Here is a 12,510-nt window from a genome sequence, read left to right as displayed (position 1 = left end):
TTAAGGCTGCCCACCCCAGGAGAGGGGCCACATAGCAAAGGCTGGGAGCTCAGGCAGTGTCCCCTGGACAGGGGCTCACTGACAAGAATTCTGCTCTCATTGGGCACCACTGAGGTCCTGCTGAGCTTCAGCCCAGCTTTTATGGGCTCAGCAGATTCTGAAGACATTAAAAGTTCTTTTTTACAGAAAACATCTCTCTGCCTTTCTGGATGATATTTAATGTGAAAGCCAGTTTGCGAGCCACAGCTGCAAAATGCATCCACTCAGCCTCTTGGGAGGTGTTAACTGCAACCCAGTCATTATTAAATTGTGAATATTTCAACATGGCCCATTTCAGCATAAGCCTCCTGCCTGGCCCAGGGGTTAGTTAGGCTTTAAATGTTTATTTCTTACTCTGTGAGGTTCTACCCTGAACTGAACCTCCCAGATCAAAAGTTGGAACCCACATCAAGAGTCTTCCTGCCTTAGGTGGGAAACTCAACCCTTGTGTACATGAGCACGACTCCACCAGTATTAGAAATACACTGATCTGTCTGCCCCTTGGTCCAAATTCAGTTGGCCTTTAAGAGACCAAACTGCCCACGTGCTTTCTAATTAAAACAGTTTCACCATAACAATGTAATGTCCAGGGAAATGACTCTGCATAATTCCCCATCCTGCCATAGGAAACACTCTGGGGGTGTGCCCATACAATCCAATACTATTGTTAATTCAGAATGGGTTTTACAGCAGCAAATGAATGTCCCTTCACATCTCATGCACCCCTGAAGTGTAATCCCCAAGGCCTCAAAAGATTAGTCACTAATCTGTTTCTTGGGAGCAGGACCAGGCTCACAGCAGGTTTTAGGGGAAAAGATAAAATGTAAGAGAAAAAAAATCCTGCAAAGAAAGGATTGTGATGGTGCAAATTCCTGTCCTTGAAAACCATGGAAGCAATGTAAAAGGTTATCAGTCAGGTCCCATCAGGTTTCATCTGAAGCCTGGATCCGAAAAATTACAGAGATGTTTCTCCTTCTACAAAGGTTCCATAATTTCTGGCATGAAAAAAAACCACAAAAAAAACCCCCAGAAAAACCAAAAGCAAGAAAGCAGAAGCAGAGAAATTGGACTGAAAAGTAGGAAAACCAGCTCTCAGGCTGCACTGTCCCTCTGCAGGCCACATGGACATGAACTTCCAAGTTTCTCAGAGAGAGGGCTAAATGGTTTTCCCCCAGCAAATCAGCCCAATTTTACCCCAATTTTCTAGCAGATGATTTGGTGGTCCTCTGAATAGTAACTACACCAAAATCAAACAGATTACATCACAAACTAAGAGTTTAGTTCCATCTTAGGTAAAATATAGCAGAGACCCTCTACTTTTTGAGTATCACTCTGCTGCCTCTGAATCACAGTGCAGTGGCTTGACTGCCCACATGGCTGGTCCACAAAATTCAGGAATCCAATTAAACAGACATAAATACAACCCATTTGCCTTTAGGAATTAGATTATTCCTAATTACAGCAATCAGTGTCTTCTCACTGCTCTGTTTCCGTGACAAATTTATTCCCATGCCAGTGTCTTTTCAAGGAAGTCATGTCAAGGGTTTTGGAAAAGGAACACCCAGCTAATTTCGGGCTGGCAGGGAGACCTGTGCCAGCCAGAGGTCTGCTGCAATGGCTCTTTCTAGGTGATCCTGCCTAAAATGCCTCATATGACTCCCTTCTAAATTACTAAACATCAGCACAGATGTTATTCAAGAATCTGAGGTGCAATATTCACCTCTGCATCTCTGTGATGGGTTTTGCTGGTACTCTGACACCTATGGGGCCAGTGATAACAATTACATGTCTACAGGGGAAAAATTAGGGAATTAACTTGGATAATTAGGGAAATAAACTTGGATAATTCAATTTCTCTGCTCATCTGAGAACTGACTCTGAGTTAAGTAAGCTGAAGGACCAGTGTCAAACAAAGTGCTAAAATGACACTGAAGGAGAACAAGGCATGGAAGAAGACATACAAATTTAGGGAGAGAGCAAAGTAAAATTTAAGGGAAGAGTCAAATCCTCCCCCTGCCCACAAGGCTTCTGGCCTTTGCAACACGACCTTATACACGGAGGGCAGCAGGAGATGCCAGAAGAGCTACTGGGATGTAAATGGAGTGAACTAATGATGACCTTCCCAGGTATGGGGACAGCACAGTGATAGCAGCCAGTTTGCTCCCTTGTGGGGAGCAGAGACATCTGAGCATCCTCAGGAAACCACAGGAGCAAGACAGGAACTGCAGAGCTGACTGCTGCTGGCTCTTACTGAATTTCTCTACTCTCCTTGAAGACTGACATCCCTCCAGCTCTCTTGTCACAGACCAGCTCTCCAATTGCTTTGTGGCTGAATGCATTCACTTCAGAGGATGCTAAAAGCAGGGAAAAAAAGCTTTCTGAAGTAGTCATTATCTGATGAATACTTCAGATAACAAAAATAAAGGACTTTGCTACTGCCAGTAGCATATTTCCCGGAACTTTGTATCTAATGGGGTTGATCTGCTTCAAACATCCTTCACGGTTGCTCTGCAGTTCTTTTGGTAGGAAGCTTCTGCAAGAAAGAAACATGGGGAGGGTGTTTTGGGGAGACTACAGATTACACTACTCACAAAATGGGTAAATTAAATGAGTACATTCATCTCACCTGAGGAGATTAAACCATGAACCGTGAGGAACTTGGAGCTTAATTTGGAAAGGTGTTGACAAAAATCTCTGCCAAAATCCCAAACTGCACCAGCAGAGCACAGGGCCACGTACAGCTTTCTAAAGGATTTATGTGCTGCTAAGCATAGGTAAGAAGGCTAATATTTATTGTTTATCCTGCATACATATGGTGCACCCATGCTAAGGCTGCAGGGGAACTGCTTAGGCACTGCCAGGATGAAGGGTGCCACGGCAGCTGAACTCTGCTCCCTGGTACACATGCTGGTGCTGCGGCAGCAAAAAGATGTAATTACAGAAAAAAGCACCTTCTGAGCCCTGCCCCAGAGGGAGAGAGGCAGGCAGATCCTGCCCAGGGTTTCGCTGTATCCTTCCGGCGCAAGCACAAACCTTCCCCACCTGCACAAGGGTGAAGATCTTCAGGCAGTAGCTCTTCCCTAGAAACCAGTCTGATGCTGGAGGTCCACAGAAGAAAGGGTTGAGGGCATCACTAAGCTAAAGAGCTACTCAGTCCCACATTTACAGGCATCCCTTCTGAACAGAGCTCCCAAGACACCAGAAAGGTGCAGAAGTGTTTTTCCAGCTGTTCTCCAAACAGGTTGCAAATGCCATTCCCTTCTACCGAGATCAGCTTTTCCATTCAGCTGCTGCTGAATCACAGGGGCTGGTACCTCATGTGCTGAACAGCCCAAATGCAAACATCCTGAGTGTTTTTGTTCAGATAAGGCTGACCACAGCCAGGATTCCTAATGGCATGGGCGAAGCAGGTATTGCACACATTAAGGAGAACAGCCCCAGATACCGCCAGGTACTTTCCTGCTCGCTTGTGTGAATGTGAACATTACCAAGGCTAATGAGAGAACCTGCTCAGCTACTAATTCAAGAAGTTAAGCATTTGAGCTGTTTAAAACAAATGCTTGAAGAAGGCTGGCTTAGCATGATTTCAACATTAATCCACTCCAAGGATGCCTTCAGAGTATTTTCCCTGCTGCTGGGTAAAAAAGTTTGAAGAGCCTATTTTATAACACAGTAATCCTAAAACATTAATGAGTTTAACCTTTCATTTTGCTACAGTACTCATTCCAGCTGTTTTGAGAAGACCTAAAATTGTCCCCCTAGATACTAACTTTCCAGTTCCAACCCAGCCTTTGTGTTAATGTGAAAAGATTTTAGTATGGCCCAACCAACTGGGGATCATGGGAAAGGTCTCATGCTTGGTCAAAGTGACCTTCCTATACAAGCAGGATATCTAATGATTATCATTTTGACCTTTTTCAGTTTTTCCTTATCACTTTAGATACTGTTATGTTCTTTGCAAAGAAATCAGTTGTTCAATCATATCCTCAGGTTTGCATAGTCCAACGAGTTGCAGTGCTTTATGCCAGCTGAACATGTGGCTGTCATTAATCTTCAAGAGGAAAATCACTATATTTTTCTGATAAGTTAATATACAATGAATATTAGGATATCATTTTATAAGTGATTCACCTCTTCACATATGGCTTGCTTTCTTACAAGTGTTATCAGAACAGGGGTTTGGGAATTACAGGCTTGTAAATCAATTTAGCTTTGTGTTAGTTCTTTCCCTTCCTTTCTAGATAAATAGAGGCCTTATTTAAGGCTTGGTAATGTTTGCAGAGGTTCAGTCCATTTCCAGTAATGGAAACAACAAAACCCAAAATTTATCCCCAGGCTTATAAAAGAAGCTTCAGGGCTGGGTAAATATAAAATAACTCATGAATATTGGACAGCTTGTTCTGAAATGGGAAACTACAGCCCATCAGTGCATAAACAAGTGAGCACAGCCAGGCAGGCTTGGAAAGCAGCCTTCCAAGGGAGAAATGGAGCAGCTCAGCCAGTTTTCAGATGAGAGCTACTCAGGGAGCCTGCTGCCACATCGGCATGACACAAACCAGAAAGGAAGCAAGTTATAAAATGTATCAGGGAATAAAAACATTTGTTCCCCACTTCACCTTCATGGCAGGCTCACATTTGCACCATTTGTCATAAAAGTCAAGAAGAAGACACATTCACAAATACTTTCTAAATTGCAGAGCCCACTGCTGACATGACAGGTAAATACTGCATTCTTACAGTTTCTTACTCCGTGTGAACTTTTCTGCTCTGGCTCAGAGAAGATTTGCTTCACTGCATTGTGCATGCAGTTGAAAGTTAAGCTGACCAATTCTAAAGGATTTATCTTTTTTTTTTCTTTTCTAAATAGCAGAAGTAATTAATCTGCTTCAGAGAATGAATCAGCCTTTTCTGAGCGAGAAACACACAGAGGAGATTGTGGCTGTTTCTGGGGCAGGAGGGAGGCTTAGTCACACAGCTGATGCAGTGAAGGCAGACACCCAGGGTGTACAGCTGTGGGCTGCAAGGGGGGCAAAACCCCAGAGCTGCACCCCAGAACCCCCCAGTGCCACCCTGTGCCCCCAAGGGACCTGCTGGGACAGAGGGAACGGGCTCAGCGCTGCAGTGCTGATGGAAGAGACGCGCACAAGGAACGGTCCAGGGAGGGCTGTGTGGCTTTGCCTCTCCTCCTGCAGTCCTTGGGTGGCACATCCAGCCCGTGAGGGCTGCACCCGCTCCTGGAAGTAAATCCTTTGGCAGCAGGGGCCATCCTTTTATTTAGGTGAAGTACCTTGATCTGGGCCAGTCGATGGGATGAGTTGATTTGCCACAGTTTGACTTCTCGGTAGGCTGTGGGAAGAAAAGCCCTGCTCACAAAAAGCTGCTGCCCTGTACTATGGGAACTTCTGTTTCCAACTGGGGCCTCTGTCAGAAAATAAAGCTAATGCTTAGCTCACTGCCTCCAGCCCATGCTCAGCAATGACTTAACAGAAAAGCAGGACAAGCAAAGAGCAGACAGCTCCCAGAAAGGGGAAGCCAGCAGAACAGAAGCAGCATGGAGATAGCTGCCTCATTTAAAATAATGCAACTTAACCCACGGAGCGAGTGTAACAGTTATGCCCCTGCTGCATTGGCAAAAGCAGAGCTGCTCATCAAAATTATAAATAAAGAAAGAAATGAATCAAGATGATACCAACCTCATTCATTGATCTGGAGCGAGGAAAGGGGCTCTGCTGCTGCTGCTTCCTTCCCTGCATCCCCTCTGCTGCCCAGGGTGTGCTGGGGAGAAGCTGTGCCTCCCACAAGGGAAGAGCTTGCCTTGCAGTTCCTGGGACAGCAGTGGGGCTGGAATGTCCCTCCCTCTGGGGAACACAGGGAAGGGGTGGGACAGGTGGCCATGGCTCCCTGTGCAGAGCAAACGGGAGCGGAGCTCATTTGACCTCTGCAATGCCAAAATCACCAACATTTTCCATTTTAAAGTACAACTAAACATAGAGGTTTTATGGTTGCAGGATGCCTCCTTTCCCACACTTTCCTGGAGTGATCTCCAAATTCCTCTGATGTCCTTGCTTGTTAAAATGTGACTCAGCTTTCCCATCTGGAAAAGTGGAGACCCACACAGTTCCAAGGTGGCCAGCTGCCACCAGTGATGTCCTATGTTAGCACTAGCCATCAGCTTGGGAGCAGCAGAGGCAACAAAGGCTTTGCAAGTTGGGTTTGGGGTGAAATCAGAGAGTCTGTAGGTACTCTGTGAGCAGCAATGCAAACATCAGCTGAAACTCTCAGCACCAAGGAGTGACTGAGGACACCTGCTCACAGACCCTAATGGAACAGCAGTGCAAAGAGCAAATCCCTGCTCTGGCCTCCAACATTCCACAAAATTAATACTGTTCACACCTCAGCTGAATAATGGTCCTGGTAAAAATAACAAGTGGGAAGCCAATGCCAAGTAGCATCACCTGGTGATAATTACTACAACCATGCCAAGTTCAACATCAGGCTTTACCAACTACAGCATTTGGCAGCTCTTCATTTGTCTGCTCTTGTGATACTGGACTAAGCACTGGAGCAATGTCCCTTCTGAAGAGAGCTGCTTCTTTTGTGGTCATTAAACATTTTGGAATCAGCTGAGTGACTCCAATGCTGGAATGAGGACTTCATCCACTGTCTCTCAGTCCTTTCTGGCTTTGTCTGTTGTCCTTTATCAACTCAGATGGTTTTTCAGAGACCTTGAAATACACCATCAAATGCTACAGAGCTTTTTGCAAACACTGCTGCTTGCTTAAGATTCTCATTGATCTGTGGCTCCAGCATTCCCAGCACTTTGAAATGTCAGCTCAGGTATTAAAATAGTAGAAACAGCTGAATCCATGAACAATACGTGTTCATTACATCAAACAGAAAACCCACCATGCTGTTAGATGCTTTCCTGATGCTTTCTGCAGATGTGAAAGGCTGGCTGACAAAGCAGCAACAAACGTTCATTTGCCACATTACACAATCACTAACTTTTAATTTTGGGCACTCCTGTAGATGCCAGACAATGACTCAGGGCCTCACGCTTGAACCCCACACCCAATTTTCTTCCGTATTCAGTTTCATAAAATCAGCTCATCTACCACTGACATTTTCTGGTAGCAATCATAAAGCTTGGCTGTTGCTCATTATTATTTTTTTCCTAGGAAAAAGGAGCCAGAGGATACTTGCCCTTGACAAGGAATCTGAGAGGCACTGAAAAGTCACCCGAATGCTTTCTTTAAGCATTTCCAATTTGTGCTTCACTCCAGTCTTAAAGCATGCCTGCAGAACTGGAGCCACTGGAATGGTGTGACAGTCCTACACCAGACCTGTGAGCATGAAGCTGCCCTTTACTAGAAGGAGACAGTCAAAACTCAAAATTTGATGTGACTTGTTTCCTGCCCTGAATTTGTTCTTAGCATTTTGGTTGCCAGCACAGGACTGGAGAAATCTCAGTAAAATTAAAATACAGATTGTTTGCCCACTCTGTTGCAGTGCTTGGTGCTCTCAGTGCTTTTTCTGGCCATTGGGAGATGAAGGCAGCCTCTGCAAGACCAAGTTCATGAACACTGTATGATAAACTGCTGCACAGGCAATGCTGAGAAACACTGGAATAAACTTGAGCTTGAGTTGGCATTTGGATAATGCCAAAGGGATTATAATATATTAGTTCAGAAGCAGATGTTATGCACTGAACATGAGGGGTATCATGCTGTAGTCTACCTTCTGCAAAATATTTTGGTATTTTTCACCTAGTTATATAAAAAATAATGTACAATGTTAATGAACAGAGCTGGGATAACCCCTTATGTTTATCTGCACCTACCAACTGCAGTACATTTTGGACTGAGCAGAGCTGGATTTGTTCAGTGTCACCGTGTAACCCCATGACCTGACTTTGTTGGTTCAGTGGTATTTTCTCTGAATCATTATTGATAGACCTTACTGCAAATATTCAGAGCAAGGATATTCAAGTGGGAGCTCAATCTGAGCTCAGATATGAGCACTGAGTTTGTCTGAAGTTCCTTCAGCTGTTTCAGCTCGATGAATGTTGTTCACTGCCCAGTCTGCAGCACGGTGTTGCTCCCCGCTGCTGAATTACTCTGCTCACAGCTGGTTACAGTACAATCGTGGGATTAAACACCCTCATCAACAGAATAATCACTGCAGAAAAACCCCACATCTAATAATTGATGCCATGGAAGAAAATTGGGTGGAAAGAAGGACAAAATGCAACTTAGCTTGCTTTGCTAACAAAAATTTTCTGCTCAGCTGCTCTGGGAAAACTATCCAGCATACCTGGCACACAAGACAAGGATAAGGGATAAAGTTCAGCTTACAACACATTTGAAGCCATTTGCTATGCAGTCCAGTGAAATCAGAAGTTTGCAAATGAAAGACAAAAATTTGTAATAAGCAGGGTACAGACCTAGAAGGATCAGACAGACAATGAAATGGAAGGGGTCAGTCTGAGTCTAGCAGAGGTCACTACTGCAAGTGAGGGAGACTCCATCCTACTTAACTTCTCCCTTCATGACAGAGCAAGTGGGAGAAAGCTGAGGGAATACTGAACCAGCACAGAACATGGGGATATGCAATAAAAATGGGATTAATGGAATGACTGGAATATGATGAGAGCTGACAGCAGAAAACAGAAGTCAGATGGACACCTGGAGAGGAAAATCCCAGCTTCCCAGCCCCGATCACAGGACAGGAGGAACCTGAGGAGGAGGTTAATTGCAGCACCTACCTGGTGAGGGATTTATTTCTAGGCAAGGTGTCAAAACATGAGAGGCACAGGACAGACCTCTGAGCCCTGCAGCTCTGCTCATCCACAGGGAACTCGGAGATTAAGAAGCCCAGCTCACAAGTGCCAGGGATCAGCAGAAGCTGGAGCCTGCTTCATGAAAGCAGACAGCGAGTCGTAGCTTGTTTGGCATTGCACAGTAAAGAGAAAAGCATGCAACTCCTATTTCTACACTGATAAGAGAAAAGCACCAGACAGGGAGAACGAAGCAGTCATAATGCAAATACAAAGTATGAAAAAGCCACATATTGGAGAAAGTATTGTAATATCAGTTCAATTAAGGTGTGAAATTTCCCCTTCCTAGAAGGCTGGCAACAAATGAATTACAGTCATGTGCAATAAGGCATAATATCATTCTGTGTTTAGATTTGCTGACCTGCCAGGTCTCTTCCTGTCCTATGTTTAGATTATCTTTTATACAATGGGTCTTGTACACTGCTTGCATTTTTTCAGCAATATTTTTGGATGACAGCCTAGAATAGGATTATTAACTTATAACAGGACAAAAAAAAAAATCTCATATCCTCACAGATTCCTGCGATCCCCTCCCCCCTGCCCTCTGGTTTTGGCAGCCTCTGTTTAGTGGAAAAATAAGCTTAAGTGGATGGAAGAGAAATGAGATTAGTGGCCAGACAGCCCAAATTCTGAGCAAGTTCACTAGGACGATGGTAACCTTATTGTAACTCTGCTGACTCCAACTTTCCTTTTCAACTAACTCAAGCCAGAAGTTTCCTTGCAGTATACCAGGGAGCCTGAGGTGCTTTGCACTGTGTTTACCCGGAGAAATTCTTCAGTCTTAAGAATCCAAAGAAAGGACGTACAGTTCACAGTGCTGATCTGGTACAGGGAGGAACAACCACGAGCACAGTTTCGGGGTATTTCTTCTAAAATCAGTATGTCTGAGCACTCCTTCCCCGCCCACGAGCTCTGGAATTCAGCTCTGTATACCGATGTTGCAAGAAGCCATTTAATCACTGCAGAGTTATTGAGCAAAAGGGAGGATGAGGCTGGAGAGAACTATGTGGGAAAACCGGGCAGGACTTGGGAGACCTTGTCAGAAAACCAGTGGATAACAGGACAGGATCCGTCAAAATAAAAGCCTGAAAAGTGGCCCAGCGCAGACGCAGGCACGCCATCCATCCCCTCCGAGCTGGGAGATGCTCTGCCAGCCCCAGGCACAGCGGGACCACATCCCGCCTGCACATCACACCTGCAACCCGCACCACGTTGCACCTACACGTGCAATCCGGACCACATCCCACCCGTGCACCGTGCGGCTGTCCCCGCCACCGAACGGCACCCAGCAGCGGCAGCCCGAACCCGCAGCCCTCGCACGGCGCGTCTGCGGCTGCGGTCCGGACCGGCTCCCACCTGTGAGCTCCACTCCGGCACCCGCAATCCGGACTCCATCCCGCCTGCATATACACCGCGCTGTTGCATCCGCAGCCCAGACCGGCTCCCACCTCTCCCGGGTACCGTCAAAGCGGCAGCGGGGCCCGTCCCAGCGACGCTGCCGCACCTGCAGCCCAAACTGGGTCCCACCTACACCTCCCTGCTGCTGTCGCGCCTCCATCCCCCTGCGCTCAGCCATCCCTCCACAGCTTCGAGCCGCCCGCCGAGCTCCGGCCCGGTGAGCTCCCTCCTCCGCGGACACCGGCCCGTCTCGGCGGCACAGCCGGGCGCGGGGATGTCCGGCCGGGCTGCAGCCCCAGGAGAGGGTCCAGCCCAACTTCTCCCGACCGAGAGGACCCCGCTCCCGCGATCGCCCCCGGCGGAGCTCGGTCTTACCGCGGCGGCTGTCCTGCGGCGGGGACGGCAGCGACCCTGCTGCGGGCAGCGCCCCTCACCGCCCCNGGCGCGGGCGGGGCGGGGGGTCCGGAGCGGCCCCGCCGTGGAACTTTGTCTCCTCCCGCGCGGGGGTTCCGCCGCGCCGCCCCAAACCCGTGTTCTGCTGGGTGTGTGCTTGGTGGCCCCGCTGGCGTCTCGCCCTGGCAGATCATCTCCCGGGGAAGAGCTCTCCGCGGAGCCAGAGCTGCGTTCCCTAAGCTGCAGAGGGGTCCTGCCCACCCTGGAGACTCCCTAGTGTGCCCCTTTATCCTGTGTCCCGTGGGCATCCTGGAGGCGAGCGCTGCCCCGTCCCGGCCGCAGCCGGGTGACAGCCCGAGCTGCCCCGGTGCGAGCGGGGGCAGCCCCGCCCGGCGCGGGGACCCTCTCATCCAGCCCTGGGAGCTGAGCGGGCAGTCACGAAAGCTGGGAACAGGCTGCCCAGGCGGTCATTGTCCCAAGGGATCCTCCACCCTCCTCTAGGGACCCGGCACCCTGGTCTCTGCAATGTAAGCGTGTCACTTTTGACATAGATTCATGGCATCGATCGGGCTGGAAAATACTTTTGAGATCATCGAGTCCCAAGCGTTAACAACCCATCATTGCCAAGCCCACCACTAAACCACATCCCCAAGTGCCACATCGACGTGTCTTTTAAATACCTGCAGGGGTGGTGACTCAACCGCTTCCCGGGTTGTTACAATGTTTGAATCTTGTACTTTGCACTGGGCTAGTAAAGCTAATATTTGAGCATTTTGCACAGATTTTGAGTGTATCACCATGTAAACATCTAGTCAGATACAGCCTAAAATTAAAGTCAGTACCAGCTTAACATCTCATGGTACTTCAGATAGCCACAGTGGGCCACCCAACCCAGCAGAAGAGAAGGATGCCTTTTCCATTAGTAAAACACATCAGCTCTAGAGATAAGCAACGAAACAGTGGAGTTAAGCTACATATTGACAGCCAAGTGGAGAGAATTTGGTGGAAAAGTGACCCCCTTCGTGGATCAGAAGTGCTGTCTCCTGTAGGCATTAGGGGCATGAGTCAGTTCTGATTTCAGGCAGAGCTACTCAGCTTTGCCATCCAGAGAAAACTTGGCAGGGAAAATCATGGAGGGGGGAAATAACTGATAAAGTGTTTTGCAGAGGGCTGCTGCAAGCCACTGAGAGCCGAGCTGAGACCACTGAGTATGATTACAGGTGACTGGAGGATAGTTACAGGGTAAGAACACAGGGCTGAGTACTTCTGAGACTTCAAATTGGAAAATGAGACCTGAGCTTTCACTGTTTGCTCATAAAACACTCCTCTGTTTTTAGTGGAAGAGAAGAAATGGAAAAAGACTGCCTCTCTCGGAGACAGCAGTTAACCAGAGTGGCTCATCGTTTCTTCTTTTGCCCAAAACAAATGTTTTTAATTGGTATCATATGCAATACTCAGGTGGTAAATACTTTGCTTTATAAATCTACACAGTGAGAAAAGTATATGTGTCCCCTGCAGTCCTTCTCTAAAGGGTATAAAAGTGTTTTTGAAAGATTTGTTTTTAAGGGAATAGTAATTGTCTTTGGCTGCTGCTGCTGTTCTTGCTTTAGCCCTTTTTCCATTCTCTGCAAGTTTTTGCTGCTTTGGCATATGAAGAAGAACAGGGAACCCAAATCTTTCCTGTTTGAGAGCATTTTTCTTTTTCTTTGTGTTTGTCTGCTGCCTTTATATTCTGGAGTAGCCCTGCCAGGGTTTGCCATATGGAAGTCAGACAGGTAGGACACCTTGATGTGGCCCATGGGGCTTCCCCTCCTGCTGTCTCATTCATACACTCATTTCAGGCA

General features: G+C 47.2%; 1 protein-coding gene across 7 annotated transcripts in view; it reads right to left on the bottom strand.

Moving 5' to 3' along the window:
- INF2 (inverted formin 2) overlaps positions 1-10,707 on the bottom strand; it is a 40,299-nt gene extending 29,592 nt beyond the window's left edge. For 2 of the 7 annotated variants that reach the window (XM_041476303.1, XM_041476305.1), the window contains exon 1: positions 5,733-5,789. In XM_041476303.1, coding sequence (XP_041332237.1) covers positions 5,733-5,741 — 9 coding nt within the window. In that variant the 5' untranslated portion in view covers positions 5,742-5,789. Of the gene's footprint in view, positions 1-5,326; positions 5,457-5,732; positions 5,804-10,648 lie in introns of those variants that run through there. The other 5 variants (XM_041476308.1, XM_041476306.1, XM_041476309.1 and 2 more) reach the window with 5 other exon arrangements.
- Positions 10,708-12,510: the final 1,803 nt, after the last annotated feature.

The sequence above is a fragment of the Pyrgilauda ruficollis genome, unplaced genomic scaffold (genome assembly GCF_017590135.1).
Source record: "Pyrgilauda ruficollis isolate IOZ18807 unplaced genomic scaffold, ASM1759013v1 scaffold38, whole genome shotgun sequence".
Taxonomy (NCBI): domain Eukaryota; kingdom Metazoa; phylum Chordata; class Aves; order Passeriformes; family Passeridae; genus Pyrgilauda; species Pyrgilauda ruficollis.
This window is presented reverse-complemented; position numbering and strand designations above follow the sequence as displayed.